Source organism: Protopterus annectens, chromosome 16.part0 (assembly GCF_019279795.1).
Source record: "Protopterus annectens isolate FY-2018-M chromosome 16.part0, PAN1.0, whole genome shotgun sequence".
NCBI lineage: Eukaryota > Metazoa > Chordata > Ceratodontiformes > Protopteridae > Protopterus > Protopterus annectens.
In genome coordinates, this window is record NC_056750.1 from 517,482,764 (window position 1) to 517,504,976 (window position 22,213).

At 43.5% G+C, this 22,213-nt stretch overlaps 1 protein-coding gene across 1 annotated transcript in view; it reads left to right on the forward strand.

Moving 5' to 3' along the window:
• Positions 1-22,213, forward strand: part of SPTAN1 (spectrin alpha, non-erythrocytic 1) — a gene marked incomplete in the record, with an annotated part of 2,849,969 nt that overhangs the window by 1,112,472 nt on the left and 1,715,284 nt on the right. The window contains 3 exon segments of the mRNA XM_044058813.1: positions 2,177-2,394; positions 2,657-2,749; positions 3,832-3,966. Coding sequence (XP_043914748.1) covers positions 2,177-2,394; positions 2,657-2,749; positions 3,832-3,966 — 446 coding nt within the window.

Below are 22,213 nucleotides of genomic sequence, written 5' to 3' on the forward strand. Positions count from 1 at the left end.
TGTTCCTGTATGTCCCCCCGCCCTTCCCTCTAATACAGAAGGTCCTGCTCAAAATTCAGTGGGACAAGCCAAAAATCTTCTTGGTGTGACCCCCTATTGGTCAAGGCAACACTGGTTCCCCATTCTTTTGTCATTAGCCAAGGGCAGGTGCCACATGTTGCCTCACAAAGGGGACCTCATTACACAACAGAAGGGATCTCTTATCCACCCACACCTGCAAACCCTCAACCTTACCCTCTGGTTGATAAACTTCAATCCCTTTCAGACACCTTTATTCAGAGGATCTGTCCTGCAGGAGGCCAGGAAATCTACTATTAGGAGGTCCTATTTATCAAAATGGAAAAGATTCACTACTTTGTGTCTTCAAAGGCAACTGGACCCCTTTCAGGTGGATATACCTCTAGTTTTGGCCTGTGTGTGTGAGCTCCTAAAGTCTGAACTTTCATATTGTTCAGTGAAAGGCCATTTGTCAGCTATCTCAGCCTGTTTACCTCTGGATCCACCCCTGTTATTCAGATTACAGGTGAAGGTCTTTCTCAAGGGTGTCCTGCTCATCAGACCACCAAGGAAACCCATTCCTCCTTTGTGGGACTTGAATTTTGTTGAGAAACTTACTACTACCCCTTTTTAACCAGCAGCTTCCGCCACATTAAAGATGTGTACCTGGAAAACTGTTTTGCTTGTAACCCTTACTTCAGCCACAAGAGTCTCAGAGCTACAAGCACTGGTAGCTTCTCCACCTTCAAATTTTTCATAAGGATAGGGTCTCTCTTCATACTAACCCTTCCTTTGTGCCCAGAGTGGTCCAATGAACTGTCACTTAACCAATCTATCCATTTACACACCTTCTTTCCTTTGCCACAGAATGACAGTGAGAGAGTGCTTCATTCCCTAGGTGTTTACAGGCAACTGAGGTTCTCTCTGGATAAAACTAAGGACATCAGAAAGTCCAACCAGCTTTTTGTATCTTTTCACCCCAGGGCACTGGGAAAAGCTGTATTCAAACAGACCATATCCTCCTGGATCTCCAAAAACAAAAGCCTTTTGCTACTCCTTCCATGGTAGAGTCACCCTACACTGTGAGAGCCCACTCTACCAAGGCTGTGGCCTCCTCCGTGGCCTTCCTGAAAGGCCTTGATACAGCCACCGTCCTAGAGGCAGCTTACCTGGTCCACTGTCCACACTTTAACACTGCAAATTTGGATAGTATCTCCAGAGCCAGGGCAGGATTTGTTTGAAGCCATACTCCATGGATTCTTGGAGACTGCTGCTGATTCCTCCACCCATATATCTGGCTGAGCTTTGGTACTCTCCCACATGTGAGAATAATGCAACATGAGAATAGAATTATATGGATTAGTTGTGTATAATCTTACCATAACCATAGATGTCCTTCTCTTCTCTTCCATGTTCAGTATTCCTACCCCTTGTAGGAGGTTTTCCCTTTCTAGAGGGCACCTTTTCAGCTGCCCTTAGACTGTTATCTGACTGGGCATTCAGTTCTGAGGTCTATGCATGCAGACATCACATTTATGGCCCATGGTTTATGGTCCCAGCATGTGATGTCCCACGCAGCTTACAGCAGCCAGGCTAAGCTTTTGTATATGAGCCTGACGTTTGGGTCAGGATCCCACTTGTGAGAATACTGCAACATGGAAGAGAAGGACATCTATGGTTATGGTAAGATTTTACACGTCTAATCTTTGTGTAGAAACTGACAGGTTTACTGCTAACATTAATTTCCGAATGTTCTCCGTTGAAGAACATCTCACAGGGTGCTGTAAGTACTGCTTAAATATACGTTTGTTATTGCCCTGCTGTTTTTTTCTCCTTGATTTGGGTGCCTTGTGTCTGACAGAAGGAATGCCAAAGTTGCCATCATCTGGCCTTTTTCCCTTACATGTTTCTTCCAGGCCACCAATAGTTAATCCTTTTTCTTTTTCACACAAAAGATCTTGTGTACCCCTTCCCTGGAGGTGACCCTTTCCCCCACTTCATTAGCTCCCATAACACTGTGTCCAGTTCCTTTCCATACTGATACACATATCCTCCTCTTTCTCCTCCTCTACATCTATTACATTTATAAAAGTCCATTAAGATTGTATTTAGTTTCTGCTTCATATATTTAAATGTTTTATTTTTCTTATAGTGGTTAATTTGTGGATTTTTAATGTAGGTCACTTTGCTTCAGATGATGTAAAGGCAAGACTTAATGATCTGAATCAGAAATGGGAATCTCTGAAAGCTAAAGGAGCTCAGCGTCGTCAAGATCTTGAAGATTCACTCCAAGCTCAGCAGTACTTTGCAGATGCCAATGAAGCAGAGTCATGGATGAGAGAGAAGGAGCCTATTGTAGGAAGCACCGATTATGGAAAGGATGAAGATTCAGCAGAGGTATCAAAAAATGAAGCAGTAACATATAGGAATAACTTATTTTACAGTTGTTAGAAAGAAATTATCCTTAACAGTCTTACATATTTTATATGCTGTCTTGGTGCCGAGACTGGACTCTGCCATTGTTTCGTACCCAGAATGATTCTAATAAGTGTATTTAATGGTATAATTAAAGGGTTTATTTTTGTTGATTATCATTTCTTGTTTTAAATCAGAAGTGTGCATCCAAACATCGCTGATCTCTCTCTCTCTGTGATTTCAGGCCCTTTTGAAGAAACACGAAGCCTTGATGTCTGATCTGATAGCGTATGGCAGTAGTATTCAGTCTTTGAGGGAGCAGGCTCAAGCTTGCAGGGTAAGATCATCAGCAACATATATGTCTGTGGCCACTTTTTTTTAAACATTTTCTGCATCCATGATCACATTTTATGTTCTGCATTAGCATTTGTGTTCTACCTGTGTCATCTTCAGTGGGTTACTTTCCATTGTTTTACAGAAGGTTGATTTGGTCATTTGGTTGACTGTACTCATTTTCTTTTCTTCTAGTAGAATAATTGTGGATTAATATTGAATTTGGATGCTTGCTAGGGTTTGCATGCCTTCGCTGCATGCTCTAAATGTTTTCTTTGATAGTTGAGGATAGGCATTAGCTTTGGTTAACAACTGTAGAAATACAACAGAATTTCTTACAAACTTTTGAATGCTTTATTTAAAGTTTGATGTGCTTGCACCATTGCTGCTTTCTTTGTTTTTTGTTCTCTTATGAGTAGTGCTGTGTTTTCAGTGGTATTAGAATTATAATTTCCCAACCCGTTGCACATTTCTGAAGATTACAGTGAAACTGACAGTTGCATGTTGCTCTTCTTCAGTTGTAGGAGCCGTTCCTGAATTGCAGTGTCCTAACCTACAGATGTTTCCCTTGTAGGCTGTTGATTTGATAGCTTCTTTAATTTCTTGTGCGTTTTGTGGTAGTTCAGTGTATGAGTTTTGCTCACATTAGAGTGGTAGTATATCTAGATGAGGTATTCAATCTCAGCATTGCTGTACTTGAAGTTTTCTTTTAAATTAAACATGCTTGGAAAATAACTTGCTGGAAAAAAAGATAGTTTAATTTCTTTTAATTGTGAGAGAAGACGAGAAAATGTTTACCTGGTGATCCAAACCTTTATCTTGCCGGCTTATTGGATTTTTAAGTTTCTGTATTCAGATGTGCCTAGATTCTGACTTAATTTGGAAACTAAGCACAGTATGTAAATATACTACTTTTTTGTGGTAGTAGTACCAGCAAATCATTTCTGAAATTCTGTAATATAACAAAGCGCTGTAGTAATCTTATACATGGTTTGAAATTGTAGAATAAAATGTTTGAAGACATTTTTTCTGTTATTTTTGATTACGTGAAAATCAGTGAATTTTCTGTTGTATCCATGTCCTTAGCAACAAGTTGCCCCAACAGATGATGAGACTGGCAAGGAGTTAGTGCTAGCTTTGTATGATTATCAGGAGAAAAGCCCCCGTGAGGTCACCATGAAAAAAGGAGACATCCTCACTCTGTTAAACAGCACCAACAAGGTAAAGTGCGAGAAATGTAGTGCCAATCATTTAAAAATGTAATTGCAAAAAAATATATATTTTTTTTATACTTTATTTTGTTCTGGATAGTTGCATTGTCCTATACTATTCCATAACCAGCAGGGAGGTATGAAGAGTGGATGGTATTCTTATAGCCTGTGACACCTACCTTTCATCTTCTAGCATTCATTACTAGCTCTTTGATTGTTGCATTGTGTTTAGAAATGTGCACTTGGGTTTACTTAGCAACAGCTTTGTATCTGTCATGCTACTGATTTCTTGGCGATACTAATTTTTATTTCATCATCCTTAGTACTAAGGTATTTTAACTGTCATGTTTAACATGCACAGTGACAGAGATGTGTTCTGCATTAAAACTCCAGAGAAGACTGTTTTAATGTTTTTTCCAGTAAAGTTTGTGTTTGGATTGCTTTCCATGTTATGTTGCTGCTGTGGTAAGAAGGTTGTGCCACTAACTAGTGTGAAGTCTGCAGTTTCATTGGCTATAGGCTTTGTCATAATTTCAGCAGTTATGTCTTGTATACATCTGCTAACATTTTGACCAGTGAGCAGATATTGGCACATTCCTGTATTCCTTTTTCAGCGAAGGCATTGATTTCACCCTTCAAAGTTTTTTCATGCGTTGAAGTCCATAAGATTAGGGGTATTGGTCTGCATCTTTTGGAAGAGGGGGGTGTTCCTAGTTTTACTTTCCCTTGAGTGTAAGGGACCATTACCAGAAACACTTTTCTTAAATCTTGGGGTTTATGAACAACTGTCTCTCAGAAATAGCCCAATAAGCCATTGTTACAGCTATGTAAAATAAACTGCGATTTTATAACCGAAGGTTGAAAAAATGGCATCTATATTACATTATCGTACGATATAAGTAGCGAACGCTATTTCATCGTACCGATAATGTCTAAACTACAAAATATCGAACACACGGAACAGCAGATTATTTCACAGGGAAAAAAATTTGCTGCTCCGCAAAAAAAAAACAAAAAACTTAAACACAAAGATAAGTGGGGGGCTGTGCCCCCCACACCTCCCCTACTTAAATATACCAACTCCGAGATTGCGCCATAGTGGAGGAAATGGCAAAGTCCTGAAGACGGCCCACCAAATTTTTTCCCTGGGAAAAAATTTGATGTTCCGTGTCTTTGCTATGTTGCCATTTCGACAGTATCGGATCGATTGAATAGCTTTCGCTATTTAGTCCATTCGATACGCTAATATAGACCCGAAAAAATGTGTTGTACCACCATTAAATAATGTTTGAGGAGTTACTAACTCTGAGATTTCTGTATTTTGGAATATTCTATTTACTGTGCAACCTTAGATTTCAAATGTTAGTTTTGTTTTCCTACATACGTCCTTTTCTTGGGAGAATTACAGTTAGTCTTCCAGTTTCAACAGGCACCCTTTCAGAAATGCATGCTGTCAGAAAACCTACCTGTGTAAGCGCCATGACTTTGCAGTTTACGTCTGCCAGACACAGAATTTTGACTGCAGATTTTTTACTGTGATGCAGCTTCAGGAAGCAAATGCTGTGGGTAGATTTAGTCCTCCTTGTGCTAGCAGTGATGGTGATGGTCTGGACTTCGGTGCCATTGCCAGACAATTTTCTAACCTTTAGGTCCACTAAATCACCCATTAGCTGCTTTGAAAATCAATATTTTAATAGTACTACACCCCATCTTCATGGTTCACTGCCATCCTAAGAAAGTTGTGGTTGAAGATCTTACATCCCATTGTTTTCATGTGTAGAATTCTTACTCAGTTATATGTATGTCCTTGAGGGACCAGCCTTGATCTGTTTCTAACTGCTGCTTCTACCACTTGTTGGTCCTTCAGCTGCAAACTTACTATAAACTTATGAATACATAACCTGCTTTTAGTAATATGCTCTGCCAAATGTCTACAGTAGTAGCCTTTGTGGCTTTGTAGGAGGTGGACACAAAGACTCTTGAGTTTTTCAGTGATTAGTCTACCAAGGTTATTCACAGAAAAAAAAGGTTGTTCGGTTGTCACAGTGATTAAGGGAATCTGTCTTGACTTCCCAAAGGAAATTTCAGGGAGTGCCATTTATGCAAAGTAAAAAAAATAGCTGAAAATCACTTCCTGTGAATATGAAAGTTAGCATTCTTTGCAGAGTGATTAGCACCTCCCCCTTTGCAATAGCATAGCATTAATTCTTTGTGCTTTCAGACCTATAAATATTGAGAGAACATATGTTTTTGATATAAAATGTTAGGATTCCACAGCATTAGTTTAAGTGATATGTTTAACAGTTTAAAGTCTGAGCCATTTTATCTTTAATTAAAAGCTTTTAAGATGAGTATCCGCATTTGGAAGTAAAAGTGGTGTCGTTTTAAGAACTAGAAGTATAGATTAGTGACTACTACATTTCCTGCAGGGCAGGAACATTATGTTTTGCTCTTCTGTCTTCAACATTTCCTTTTCCCGTGTTGCACAGGGACATCTGAGATGTACTTTGCAAGATGGCTACAGAAAAATCCTGTTTTTTTTTTTCTTGTTTTGTGTTCTTTTTATATTTTATGTGCTGAGCTCCTTTTTAGGAGCATCCCTAGCTGATTGCATTAAAGGCTTTACCACCCACAGTGACTTATTTAACCAATAGCAGCTGCTGCAAGGCATACCTAGTGATGCCGACAGTTCTTATTTACCACTTAGGGTCAGGGCTTCCCCTTTTTAAGCAGTATGGTTGTATTTAAACTTACGTGATGGAAGCCTGGTCACATTAAGACACTGCAAGCTTGGTGACATTGAAATTTGTCTGTTGGAAGATACTTTGCCTAGTGGTTATCGGTTTGTGGCCAGTAAGTCTCATTACTAAAACTTCAGCCTTCTGTACTTTTCAGAATGGTAGCTGCCCTTGTATTCTCTTTTTGCAGTATTCTCAACACTTGGGTTCTCTTCGTTTGTTACCCGAACGTCTGGCCAGTATACAAAAGTTTGTAGTCACTGATGGGGTATGTTTGACGTCTGATGTTGGCCTATGGAACATGTGCCGTAAAAGTGATGTCTGCAAGTACCAGATCTCAGCACTTCTCTGCCGCCAGTTGAACGTCAGCTATTCCTGCCGTACCGGCCATCAGATTGAATTTTCTCAGATAAGTTCCCAGTTGGTGACGTTTGTTTCTTTTGATCACTGCTTTGTTTGTAGGTTTATGTCATCCAGGAAGAGAAATTGCAGGTGCAGTCATCAGATTTCCCATAAAGACGCCCACGAGCTTCCCCTTTTTGTTTAGGGCCTACTCACGACCATATATCCTGCTCCATCTGTCATGCCTTAGTCCTAAAAATGCTACGCAGCCATCTGCACGTGTTAAATATTTACCTTGAGAACTAGCTCCTTAAGCGCTTAGCTTTGGGTATGGAGGGACCATCCACCCAGCCCATCGAGCCAGCCTAAGGAAAAGGCCAAGGTTATTAGGCCTGAGTCTCTAGCTGCACCTCTTCCTCCACCCGACGTCTCTTCTTTGGCTAACTTCAGCTTGGAGGAACGCTTGGTTGCCGCTGATTTGGGTTTAGCAGGTACCAGTGTGGAAGCCGCAGAATCCAGCGTGGATGGCATGTCCTTGGAGGTAACGCAGAAGTCAGCTTCTGATGGTGAGTGGGGAACCTTGGTTTGTACTGGCTACTCAGACTGATCCTTCCACTACTTCACAGGCTTCTGAATTTAGGGCAACCATGGTTGATGCCTGGTAGGCCTTCCCTCAAAAGAAAAGAAAAAAGGAAATCTGTTTTCTCCAGCAATTGAGAGCCAGCCAGATTGGCAGGCTTTTTCTCAAAGCCTGTTTAATGCTTTTATGGCTATGAGGCCTGTTACACCCTTAGCCTCCCTTGGTCCTTCTCCTATAATGAGTCCTAGGCCTCAGGCCTGACTCTTCTTCAGAAGATTCCTTCTCTGTTTCACAAATGCCATCTCCCCTTGGCTACGCTTCCCCTCAAGAAGAATCTGCAGAAACAAATTCCCCAGGCGAGGACCTTACCTGTGGGGAGACCATTTCACAGATGAGGGAGCATTTCAAATGGGATTCCTCTGAAATGACTGAGGTACAGAAGAAGTACTATGAACTTCTTCATATGGGCTCCCCTGTCCCTTCAGCTATTCCTACTGTACTTCCTGCATTTCTGGATGCTTTCAGTGCAGTATCAATCAACCCAGACTCCCAGCCTCCTGCCCCACGGAGGCCTGACAGATTCTACAAGGTCCCTCAGGGGGCCAAATTCTTGGTTGTTCCCTACAGCAGATCCTGGCACTGTCTGTCTCAGCTGATAAAGCCTCCAAGCTCCTTCCATCCTCCTCGCTTCTCCCCACAGACCGACAGTAAGGCCTTGGGAAAAAGGTTTATACGTCATCTAACCTGGCATTTAGGGCAATAAATTATCAAACCCACATGTCCAGATATGCCCTAGCCCTTTTAGGACAGGCCACAGAACTTCAGTGAAATTCTAGTGTCTCCAGCCAAAGCTCAGTTATCCAGCCTTATGTCTTTATTTTCACAGGTCACAAGGCACTCCATTAAGTGCAGTTATGATGCAGCAGAAGCATCTGCCATGTCTATTGCATCTTTTTCTGTACTCAGGTGATATTCCTGGCTAAGGTTACAGCCACTTCCTAATAATCTCACGGGAAAACTCATAGATGGATCCCTTGATAACCCTGCCCTTTTTGGGTCAAAGGTGGCAGAATTATTCAAAATTCTGCAGCAAAAGGGAAAGGAGTTACAGGACCTCAAACACTTGTTTCTGTTTCCTGCCCCCAAATTCCACAGTAATTAACCCTCTAAGACCCAATTCATCTGGAAGCACTCTGCACCCACTCCTGTTTCTAGGAGCAGAAAGACTGCCAGGAAGCAAGCCACTCCTCCCAGGCCTGCACACACTCCAGCTCAGAAGCCTCAATTTCAAGACAGGGCAGTTAATCTGTGACTTCCTGGCATCCTTAAAATAACCCCTTGACACCACTCCCTTTTCCTAAGGCTCTCACTGCCTCCCTGTGTGGAAAAACATCACCACAGACAGGTGGGTCTTGTCCATCATACAGATGGGTTATTTATGACCTAGATCGCAACTCCTTCCTTGAGAGGCATTCCACATCCCCCCAAAGAACAACTTCCATTGTTTCAGCCAATTATAGACAACCTTATGGCCCATTGGATAATTCAGCCTGTCCCTATGTCAGAAAGGGGAAAGGGTTTCTACTCGACTTTTTCTAGTCCTAAGAAAAGATGGTCCCTGGAGACCAGTTTTAGATGTTTCCCATCAACCTCTTTATGCAATTACCCACCTTTCAGATACTCATTGTGAGGCCCTCTTCCCTTTGATCTTTTCTCAAGGGTTCTTTGCTACTTTGGACATCAAGAATGCATACCTGCACATCCCAGTAAGGCCCAGCTACAGGAAAAGGTAGTTGGACCTATACTCAGTGTTTCTCCAGTTTTGAGACATTTGAGGGTGCCTTCCTGGAAGCAAATTCCCAGACCACATGAAACACATCTGGTTTTAGAAAGCGTAATAGGCCTCTCAGTACCTGTACAGTAACTCCATTGTGGACCCTGCTGCAGTCTTTCTGGATGCAGCAAAATGTGCCATTATGGTTCAAGGCCATGATTCACCTCTGAATTGCAGTCAAAATAGTCATGGGCAGAATTGGGGGGGGGGGTATATACTTCAGCCACACTGACCTTGAAGGAAGTTAATCGCCAGACACATGATCTGATACGAAGGTGAAATCCTTGGACTAATAGAGGACCTAGCTGGGGAAATAAAGGCTGAATCTCTGACTTTTTAACTTTGAGTTTCAGATAGCTCAAAAGGTTGGGAAGTATATGATAGTGTGTGGGTATAATACTGTTGACCAATCTCCAAAACTGGTCTTGAGACAGCATACATAACTAAGAAGCCAGATACTGCCAGATGAGAAAAGGGGAACTGCTGAGCATGCATCTAGAATGCACTGTTTGAGAACCTAACCCAAGAAATTTTCAAGTTGACCACTCCAATACCCTAGCTGTAGCTAGCATGAACGTTCCTTCGAAGCATGTTATTTTTACAGATATCTGTAAGGGCCAAAGGTCAAGCACAAGATAACATTTGAAAAAAAAATGGCAGGAGTAGAAGAGATCCAGATGCAGTAAGCAGCCTGTTTAGCCTTTCCAATCTTTCCTGATTATCTGGAATCCCCCTTCTTCCTTTCCTTCCCACTGTGTGAACTAACTACATCCTCTTGTTACAGGAAGTAAGTCAGTTTCTAGATGACTGAGGAAGCATATCTCTGGGTAGTTAAGTTATATAAACAGCGCCTGAACTGCATGTAGCTACATCCTATTTTCCAGGACCAGGTAGAATTGGCTGATGTTCATCACTTCCGCAGCCCCTGACAACCGCTACCTCAGAACCACAGGCCGCCTCCGACTCCCACATGGAGATGGCTAGGCCTCTGGATACTCAAGATATTGGGCCTACGGAAACTAACCCTTCAGATGGGTCCGGAGCCGCTGAGCAGGCATCTGCTTCTGAGGGTGTTTGCAGACCTTCTCAGCTTACCATCAAAACTGCAGCCAAGTCTAAAACTCCTTTAAAGACAAAGAAGCAAGTGCAGCATTCACCTGGACCGGCCTCCATGCCTAAAAAACAGATGCTCAAAATGGCCGAAGACTTAATTACTCTGATCAGGGGTTCCCATACCCCTCCTGATAAAAGGCCTAGGCAGGATGCAGACTGATTCCTCTGATCAGGTTTCCATTTTTTCGGATTCCTCTTCAGATCAGGGATACTCTTTACCCCCCTATGAGGATTCTGATGCTGGAGAATCAGTTCCTTCAGCCTCTCCTCCTGAGGACTACTCTTTTTTGGGGAAACTTTACATACCATGAGGGAGCATTTCCATTGGGAGGGCCAGGATTACTCAGAATCCAAGAAAAGGCTCAGAGACTTTCTTTTATTGCCTCAGCACAGGCCCCTTGCTATTCCGCCAGTGTTAGATATTGTGGATGATGTGTACTCTGAATCAAGTTTAAATCCTGATTCTTTGCCCCCTGTTCCAGTCAAGCCAGACAGGTACTACAGAGTCCCTGACTCTCACACATTTCTTTATAAAAACCCTGTTGCTGACCCAGAAGCTATTTCCCAGGGTCCCAAATGGGTAAGGGCTTCCACGACTAAAAATCCAGCTCCCTCTGACAGGGATTCTAGAGCATTAGACAGATGGTGGAAGAAAGTTTGCACTTCTGCAACTTTAGCAGTGAGGGCTTTAAATTGCTAGTGTCACATGCTTAAATATCAACAATATTTAATGTCTCTGTTAAAACAGAAAATGCTTACAAGTTCAGAACATCCTGACTATAAGGAAATGCAGGATTTATTGCATGCAGCTGAACAAGTGGGAAAACATACTTTGCAATGTGGTTTTGATTCATTAGAGGCTTCTTGTAGAGCAGCAGTTACAGGTTCTGTGATTCGAAGGCATGCTTAGTTAAAAGAACAAGGTTTACCTGATCATGTCACAGCAAAATATTTGGATGCACCTTTGCATCAGGATGTTTCATTTGGTGTTAAGGCAGAAGAGGTATTAAAGAAAATGGAGGATAAGGCAAAAACCTATGCAAACAGTGAAGGATTTCTTACAGGTACAGCCACCTCGATTTTAGCAGAAATTGGCCTACAAAAAATTGGTCCTTTCCAATGTCAGACAGACCACAAAGGGGCAGATACAGACACCCAAGAGGCAGATCTCAGCCCCAAGGCTCTTACAGACCATGACAGTGGGGTGCTTCAACCCCAAAAGGAGGGGAAGACAAGTCACAACCTTAAAGGAAACAGTCCCAGTGACTTCCCCCTTCAAATGCCAAGCACTTACCTTTTGGCAGCTCCCTTGGGGGGAAAACTAGCACTTTTTTATCACAATTGTCATATGATCACCCAAGACAAATGGGTTCTGAATATTGTGTCTCAAGGTTACAGGTTCCACTTTCACAGTTTACCAAGGCTAAAAGGAATGCCAGACCTGCCACAAAATCAATGGGCAGAGGCACAAAAAAAAAAATTGCAGCCCTCATGGACATGAGAGCTATTCAAAAAGTGCCACAACAGGAGCAAGGACAAGGATTTTACTCACGACTCTTCCTGGTCCCCAGAAAGGACAAAGCCTGGAGACCCATACTGGACCTTTCTACTCTAAATACTTTCCTGGATGTTCCGTAATTCAAAATGTTGACACTACAGCAGCTTCTTCCCATGCTGGGCAAGAAGGCTTGGCTTGTTACTTTGGACCTCAAAGAGGCATACCTGCATGTCCCTATCAGACAGAATTGCAGAAGATACCTCAGATTCATAGCTGGTTCAATGCATTACCAATTCTCTGCACTGCCCTTTGGCTTATCTACTGCGCCCAGGGTCTTCACAAAATGCCTGGCACCAGTAATTGCATTTTGCAGACAAAAAGGAATTCAAATATACCCTTACTTGGACGACTGCCTCATTCAAGCAGAGAGCAAGGACATTCTTCTGAAGAATCTGGCGTTTGTGAAAAGATTGCTAATTTGCCTAGGGTACACAGTAAACGAAAAGAAGTCAAAACTAGTGCCCTCACAAGAGATAATATTCCTGGGTGCCAGCTTAAATACAATGGCCCAGATGGCTTATCTCACGCCAGACAAGCAAGGACAACTGACTCAGTACTTTCAATTGATGGCAACAAAAACCCAACTCCCTGCAAGAAAAACTCTGCAGGCCTTGGGGTTCATGGCATCTTGCATACTACTAATTCACAGTTTGGAAGCAGTAATACCACTTATTCCCTGCCTTCAACAGGAGTTTCGATGGTGGGCACAGGCATGTCACCTCAACAAGGGACAGCCTTTCACTCAACCCACAGCCAGGCAGACACTAACAGATGCTTCGGACTACGCCTGGGGAGCACACATGGCAGGAAAATGTATTCAGGGCAAGTGGGCCGCAGACCAAAGGCATCTTCACATCAATCAAAAAGAGATGCTAGCTGTACAAAATGCCCTAACAGCTTTCAAGGACTTTCTGCATCCAGGACAACTATTACTAAAGACAGACAACACCACAGTTATGTGGTACATAAACAAGCAAGGGGGCACTCATTCATATCCCCTCTGCAGACAAGCCATGACCTTTTGGAACACAGCTCTAACCTATCAAGTTCATCTGCAAGCACAATTCCTGCCAGGAAAGAAAAATACTCTGGCAGACGACTTAAGCAGAAACATCATGGATCCTCACGAGTGGAAATTAAATCCACAAATATTCAACATAACACAAAAATGGTGGAGTCCAGACATAGATCTGTTTGCCTCCCCAATGAATTGCCAACTACAGAAATTTTGCACAAGGACTTACCACACACAAGCATGGAAAGTGGATGCTCTCTCATTCAGCTGGAAAAACCTACAAGTATATGCCTTCCCACCACTGCCTCTCCTTTCAAAGGTACTCCTAAAAGCCAGACAAGAAAAGCCAAAAATGATCCTGATTGCCCCAGACTGGCCACGCCAGCACTGGTACCCAATCTTAAAGAACTTCGCTGAAGGCTCACCATGGATTTTACCTCAAATTCCGCACCTCAGATACTTCACAGCCAGCTCAAAACTTTAAACCTGGCTGCATGGCAGATTCCTTTAGTCAAGCAGACAACACCTCTCTCTAAAGCTGTTATGGATGTCATTTTGGAGGCCAGGAGGCCTAGCACCGGTAAATCCTATTCAGAAAAGTGGACGAGATTCTGTGCCTGGAACCAGGCTCAAAGCTTTGACCCTCTTGTCCCAAATATCCCTCAGATACTACAATATTTAACTGAGATGCTGGACAAAGGCCTATCCTTTTCATCCGTTAAGATCCACGCCTCTGCCATCTCAGCTCATTACAGCACAGATCCGCCAATTTTCTCTCATCCTTTGCTAAAACAGTACCTCAGAGGGGCTAAAAACATAAGACCGCCCTGGAGAGCACCAACTCCAACGTGGGACCTCAACTTTGTCTTGGAGAAATTAACTTTACCTCCTTTTGAACCAGCCAGTTCAGCAGAATTAAAACTTCTGGCAATAACCTCTGCACGAAGAGTCTCAGAGTTACAGGCACTAATGGCAGTGGAACCTTTCATCATTTTTCATCAAGACAGGGTTTCTTTAAGAACAAACTCTACTTTTATGCCAAAGGTGGTATCAAGTGTGGCTATTAACCAAACTATTCACTTGCCAACATTCTATCCAAATTCCCAGAATAAAGGGGAGAGACTTCTGCATTCATTGGACATACACAGGCAGTTACGCTTCTGCTTGGACAAAACAAAAGCTTTCAGGAAATCTGAGCAATTGTTTGTAGCATATGCTGCAGGATCACAGGGAAAGGCTATTTCGAAGCAGACCATCTCAAAATGGATAGGACACTGTATACGTTTCTGCTACACACAGCATGGAAAAACTGTACCTAGCAACATTAGGTCACATTCCACCAGGGCAACAGCCACTTCAGCTGCCTACCTTAGAGGAGTACCTACCAAGGATATTTTGGAAGCTGCAACTTGGTGTTCAGTGCATACCTTTACCAAGCATTACCACCTGCCTCTTTACTCTAAATCCAGAGCTGACTTTGGCACTGCATTGCTGCAGGGCCTCATAGTCACCCCGAATGCTTTATAGAACCAGCCACCCAACCTCAGCTTTGGGATTCAACCCAAGTGTAATGTCTGCAGCAGTGAAACACGATGAACATAGTACAGTTTTGTACCTACCATAAATGTAGATGTTCGAGTGTATTCACTGCTGCAGTCCAGGTTACCCACCCTCCATCCCCACTTTTTTAGTTGGGACTTATCTATACCTCACTACCTATACAACCTATGTGGTGTATTTGCTTGTAACTGAAGGCATTGTTTTTATCTTTTATGTATGCTTTATTAGCAATGTGTATTGCCTACCTTTTTGAGGGCACCTGACATCTGGGTCAAGAAAAACTGAAGAAAATGGCGTCGGCTGCACCTGATATACCCCTGGCGCACTGACGTCAGGGAAGAAGAGACAGCAACAGACGCCGGACCAAGACTTTGGAACTCTGGCCAACTGCGGGACCGCCTGACGGCAGGATAACCCAAGTGTAATGACTTCAGCAGTGAATACACTCGAACATCTACATTTGTGGTAGGTACAAAACTGTACTTTTCTCTTCTTGAGCAGCTTTGCTGTAAATGGTCATAGATGTTGACTCCAAAAAAAGAATGGTCCAGTTTTTACTTCCCACTGTTCTGATCACTAAAAAAAGATGGGCATGTGTGAGCAAACTTAGATTTCTCAAGGCTCAGTCTTTTGAAAGTGCACATGTTCAGAATATTTGCCTTACTGTGTCTCCTCTCTTTCTTTCTTTTCAGGCTTTGTTAGTAATGTTGAACCTGATAGATGAATATATGAGCGTTTTGATGTCCTTGTATTAATCTGTTGCAGTATTTTTTACATGAGGGTGTTGCCAGCCCAGGCAACCCAACGTCTGCCAATATACCAGAGTCTTTTACTACTGCGAGATGCGCAGCACATCCTACATATGCTGTCGGACATAGGCCATAAAAGTGACGTACGCGCGCACCGTCTTCAGAACTTCTTTGCCACCAGTTTGATCGCCAGTCCCAGGTGTCGCTCTGTTGATGGAATCGTTTTCGTCAATAAAGATGTGCCCCTTTGGGGAACCTTTTTGTCTTTTGCTACTGTTTTTTCTCGGTTGAGAGTTAATGTCATTCAAGAAGGGGAAGTGTTAGTGTTTAAGGCAGATTCCACACAAGGACAGCCATACCCAGTGTCTTTTTTTTTCTCCCTGGCCCCCCACAACCTTAGAAACTGTTGGATCTGTCAGTCATTCATGCCTAAATCTCTTTGTAGCCAACTTTCATCCCTTGCTATTTACTTAGAGAGCTAAATGAAAATTTTAGCTAAAAGCTTGATGGATGGTTCCTCAGACCCAACAACCTTGTCTACTAAGCGAAAGGACAAAAGACCTAGGGCTAAAGTGGAAGCTGCACCTCTCCCTGTGGATGTGTCTCTGGAGATGCTTGAAAGCCTGGAGATGCGCTTCATTTTGAGTCCGTATCCAAACGTCGAGCCATTTTTACAAGTTGGCTTAGAATCAGATGACAGCACGTCCAGAGAGGCCTCACAGACATCTGTTCCAGATGTCCAGGGGGAACCAAGGCTGATCGTGTCGTAAGACCCTAGAGCAGTGGTGCACAACATCCGGCCCGCCATGCAACACCATCCGACCCCCAGAGAGTATCCAAAATAAAAAAAAAAAGTGAAGAAGTGCTATGTCTTACTCCAGTCTTGCAAACTTTCCAGTGCGTGCTTACTTACCTAATTGACTGCAGTTGCACACATGTCTAATTTTAGCCGCAGAAGTAACTATTCTTTATTGCTTATTATTTGTAGTCTGTAAACAGAAGTAAATTTCTTCAAGAGTTTAATAAGTCATGGCTGCAAGCCAGAATAAAGTTACATGCAAAGTTGATGTAGAAAACAGGCAATTTCATGACTGCTGTCTTAAGTAAAAATGCCAGTCACCTGTACCTGTTGTTAACTGGTAACTACTTACCATGTAAGATGCAGATGCATTAAGAATTCGTGTAGTGGCCCTCCCCACAAAAAGGTTGTACACCACTGCCCTAGAAGAGTCACTCACATTCTAGTGAGGGGGAGATGTTTAATTGGATTTGCTGTAGTGTAGGCCTACATCTGGTCCTCCCTCTATTTACACTTCTACAAAGAAAAAACAGAAAACCAAACATTCCACACCTCCACCAGACCCTCAGAAAGAGTTGCAAATTTTTGTGTAGGGCTTGTTCAAGGACTTCATGGCCTTGAGACCTACCTCTGGTTCCTCTCCCTCTCCTCTCTCTTGGCCTACCTCCCCCCAAAAAGGGTCAGAGCACAAGCTGCTTCAGAGGAAGATTCTTCTTCTGATGAAGACAGTGATTCTTTAGATGACTGGTATCGAATCCCTTCCCCATTGGACTACACTTTCCCACAGGAAGGTTCCAATGGGACAGAATCCCCTTTGGAGGAGATTTATTTTGGTGAAACCATCTCAAAGATGAAACACCACTTTAAATAGGGCAGCTCTCAAATGTCTGAAGTCCAAAAGAGATGCTATGCCCTTCTCCAGGTGGAGACCAGACCCTTAGTCCTTCAGCTATACCTCCGGTTATCCCTGCCTTTCTGGATGTCTTTGTCTCCATGTCCCTACACCCTGACTAGCAGCCTCTGGCCCCTAAGAAGCCAAATAGATATAAAGTGCCTCAGGACTGTAATTTCCTTCTTAAAGCCCCTGTGGCAGACCACACTGTCATCTTTGTAGCCTCCGATAAGGCCTCGATATTCTTTCCACTTCTTTTCTCCCCTTCTACAAGGACTATAGGCATCTCAGGAGACTGGGGGAGAAAATGTATACCTCAGCAACTTTAGCCTTCAGGGCATTGAATTACCAGACACATAACTAAGTACTCCATGGAACTCATGGCTCAGTTGTCCAAGATAGTATCAGACATTATAGACTCTGAGAATAAAGCCTTGGCATCTTCCCTTATTGCTGCATCCTCTTAGGTGGCCTGACACTGTATAAAATACAGCTACGATGCAGTTGAGGCTACCTCCAGAGCTGCAGCTTCATCCTCAGCATTAAGAAGGCCTGGTTGAGGCAGTCATGGAACCCCCCAACCCAAGCCTTCCAAGGTGAGCAAGAAACCACATCATTTCTCAGCATCTTCAGCTGCTTCTCATCTGGCTAAGCAGCCCTTTCCTGGTAGAACAGGCTCTTCCTTCTGACTCCTTAGGACTACCTTGCAACACCCCTCCTCTCCCTACACCTACCCCTATCGCTTTCTGCATGGGAATCCATAACTCAAAAGACGCCTGGGTCCTGAGCGTCATCAAACATGGATACTTTATGGTTTGGCACACTGTGGCCCTCCCTTCAGGGGTATCTCTCAACATCCAACAGACCAGAAATCTCTCTTCTCCAAGATATTGGAAAACTTGTTAGAACGGAGTACAGTACAGTCTGTGCTCACCCCCAAAAAGGAGCAGGCTTTTATTCTCGCATGTTTCTAGTTCTCTGAAAGGAAGGGGCATGGAGACCCATCCCAGATGTTTCTTTTCTCAACACCTTCCTAAAAGTATTTTCTTTCAAAATGCTAACTCTTTAGATTCTCTTCCCTCTGATCCTCCCACACGCCTTCCTTAGACATCAAGAATGCCTACCTACATATTCCCATTCATCCTGGATTCTGGAAATTTGTACGTTTCTCTGTGGGACTCTGACACTTTTAATTCTCTGCCTTGCATTTTGGTCTTTTCTACAGCCTCAAGAGTCTTCACAAAATGTTTAGCACCAGTGGTCACTTTCTGCAGACTCCAAGACATTCACATCTTCCCTTAACTGGATGATCTCCTGGTCCAGGCCAAAACCATGGAGGAACTGGGCAGCAACCTCCACTCAGCCATGGCCATCCTGCAATGCCTAGGATTCACCAGCAACTTCAAATCTGCTCTCATCCCATCACAAGATCATACCTTTCTAGGGTGCAGATTCCAGACAGACAAAAATGAGTGTCTCTACAATCCCCAAAGGCTGAGAAGCTGTCAGACCTTCTCAGAGACCCTTCCCCTAAACCATTTGTCAGCAACAGAATGTCTCAGAATTCTAGGACTGATGACTTCCACTGTTCCTGTGCCACCTGTGGCAAGGCTCCATATGAGGAGTTCCAGTGGTTCCTCAAACCAGTGTGGACTCAACATGCCCATCCACTGGAATTTCATATCCCAGTACTACTTTGTCTCAAGAAAGAGCTCCAGTGGTAGATACAGCAACTGTCCATAAATGCAGGGCTCCCCATTCCCTCATTGTCTTCAACTTAGGACCTGTACACAGATGCTTTGGATACAAGTTGCGGGGGGCAGCTCTGGGCCCACACACTGTTCAAGGACAATTGACCCCCTCTTAGGGAAAGGACCATATAAATGTTAGGGAGATGAAGGCACTGATCCTAATCTTTCAGTCTTTACAGACCGTCCTGAGGCCAGGACGCCTGTGAATCTGCACAGACAAATATGACTGTTTTGTGGTATGTAAATAAGCGGGGGGAACAAGGTCCTACCTCCTAGGCTGATTAGCCTTACAAGTTTGTGAACTAGCATGCCACTTCAAATTTCTTTACAGGTATATCTCTTCCAATCAGAACTCTGTGGCAGACACACTGAGAAGATCCACAACACTGGCCCATGAATGGATACTTCACATGGATGTGTTCCTGGGCATAGTCCACCAGTGGGGGATTCCTCAAATAGACTTGTTTGCCGCCCCCCCCCCCCGAACAAACAGCTTCCAGCATTTTGTGCCAGAGAATCACATCCTCAGGCATGGAAAGTGGACGCCCTATCAGTTTCATGGAAGGGGAAGTTTCTGTATGCATTCCCTTCCCTGCCACTCATTCCGAAAGTCCTGCTGAAGATTCAACAGGAGAGACCAAAAATCTTGCTGGTGACTCCCTATTGGTCAAGACAACACTGGTGGTAACCCCCTTCTTCTGCACCTAACCAAGGGCAGTTATCCCAAGTTACCTCACAGAGTGGACTTTATCACACAGAAGAAGGGCTCCCTCATCCACTCACACCTGGAAACTCTTCAACTGACCCTGTGAGTGTTTGAGCCCTGATACCCTTTAAACACCTTTTCTCTGAGGACGTGCTTCAAGTCCTGCAGGAGGCCAGGAAACCCAATACGAGGAAATCTTACCTTAATAAATGGAAGAGATATTCTGTTTGGTGCTTTGCTAGAAACCTGGACCTGGTTACGGTGGATCTCCCATTGGCTCTTTTATATCTGTGTGAATTGCTCAATGCTGGCTTAGCTTACTCTTCAGTAAAAGCAAATTCATTGTATGTGTTTGCATGTTTGTCCCTTTCACCTCCTTTAGTTTCCAGATTTGAGGAGCTATGTCGCCTTGCCTGCCCCCTTCATCTCCTTTAGTTTCCAGATTTGAGGCCAAACCGTTCCTTAAAGGCATTAGACCTCCCAGGAGACCTGTGCCCCCCCCCCCCCGTCTTAACTTTGTGCTAGAGAAACTGACCCTAGTGCCTTTTGAGACAGCCTCTTCTAGCTCCCTCAAATACTACACCTGGAAAACTGTTCTCCTGGTGGCCATAACCTCTGCCAGACAGGTCTCCCAGCTCCAGGCCGTGATAGCTTCTCCGCAAAGACAGGGTTTCCCTTCACACCAACTTTTCTTTCATGACAAAAGTAGTTAGAGTTGTCCTTAAACCAGACCATTCACTTGCCAACTTTTTTTCCCCTCTCCCCAAAACAGTAGTGAGAGGATCCTACAGACACTTGATGTGCACAAGTAACTCAGGTTTTACCCTCACAAAACTAAACCTTTTAGAAAATCAGACCAACTGTTTGTGTCTTTCCACTCTAGAGATCTGGGATTGACTGTATCCAAACAGATCATCTCCAATTGGATCTTCAAATCCATCTCTTTCTGGTATGCCTACCATGGAAAATCCCTTCCCTGTTCAATCAAGGCTAGCTCTACAAGAGCAGTGGCCTCCTCAGGGGCTATCCTCAAGGGACTAGACACAAATTCCATTCTAGAAGCAGTAACTTGGACCTCTGTCCACACGTTTCACCAAACACTACAAACTGGATTCTAGGGCTGGATTTGCCGGAGCCTTTCTTCATGGATTCTTGGAAAATTCTTTCAGCTACCTCCACCTCCCTTTCTGCATGAGCTTCAGTTTTCTCCCTCACGTAAAGAATACTGCAGTAAATGAATAGAAGGACGTAAAATAGTTGTGTAAGAACTTACCATAACAGTATATGTCTTTCTTTTCTATGCCACCCTCCTTCCCCACTTCCTTCTGTTCTTGGATGTGTATTGACTCTCTATCCCTTGGATTGTCTCCCCACCTGGGGCTTCAGTTCTGAGGATTGTGGACACACGTCACTTTTATGGCCTACGTCTAATAGCATCCTATGTCAGACGAACCACATGCCTCGTGGTAGTAAGAGACTTTGGTTTACTGGCCGACATTGAGTCACCTGTGCCAGCAACTACCTCATGTAAAGAATGCTGCAACAGAGAAGAGGACATCTGCCAATGTCCTTCTGTTCAGTGTTGCAGTATTCACTAGTGAGTTTACCCTTCTTCCCATCAGCTTGTTCAGCCAGGTTTTCAAAGCTTTTCCAGTCCCTGACTGTGCATCAAGCATCTGACGTATTGGCCAGATACATGGGCCATAAATGTGACATCTGCGCGCACCAGTCCTCAAAACTTTTCAGCTGCCAGCCATACGCCAGGTGTTCCTGCTACTCAGAGATGTCAGATCAATTTTGCATTAAGATAAGTACCCTGTTAGGGATTTTCTTCAGTCCTTTTGTATTTGCTGTAGTCTGTTAATGTCCGGTAAGAGCAAGTGCAACTGTAGTCGCCAGATTCTCCACAAAGACACCCACGACCAGTATTTCTTTTATTTGGGTAGGGATCACGATTATAAAAACTGCTGCATTTGTAAGTTGTTTGTCCCTAAGACCCTTCGTCGCTGACTTCAAGCCCTTGACTTATACCTTGAAAACCAGCGCCTTGGATCTTTAAGTTTTTACAAAACTTTTCTGTCTACAAGGATGACCAATAATGTTGAGTATTCAAGGCAGGGGACCTCAATTTCCAATTTACTTTGTGGCCTATTGAACATTCTGCTGTACCCAATGTGTTCACCAAATATGTTGCATTGGCTGTAGCTTATGATTGCAGCTTTCAAGTCCTAACAATCCACAAAATGTAGGAGAGCATCAGAATTTCTGTATATTGTCTCTGGAGGCTAGGGTACTCCCTTAACCTGACCTGATCGTGCCTGACCCCAAATAAAATCAAAAGTCCTCCTCCTGACTGCTTTGAACATGTAGAATGCAAGGTCTGTCTACCACCAGAGAGAAGTCTTATCCTTGGAAGTCTCCCTCCTACTTAGGGTGTTGACTGTCTTAATGACTATGAAGGAATTCCTTGAGGCCTTCAGTTTCATGGCCTCTGAAATTGTCATGGTACTTTTGAGACTACATAAGAGGCAGAGACAGTGGTATTTGAAGTTTTAGTGGGATCAACATGTATGATCTCTGGACAGGACCATACTGATACTGTCATGTATCCAGAGAGTTC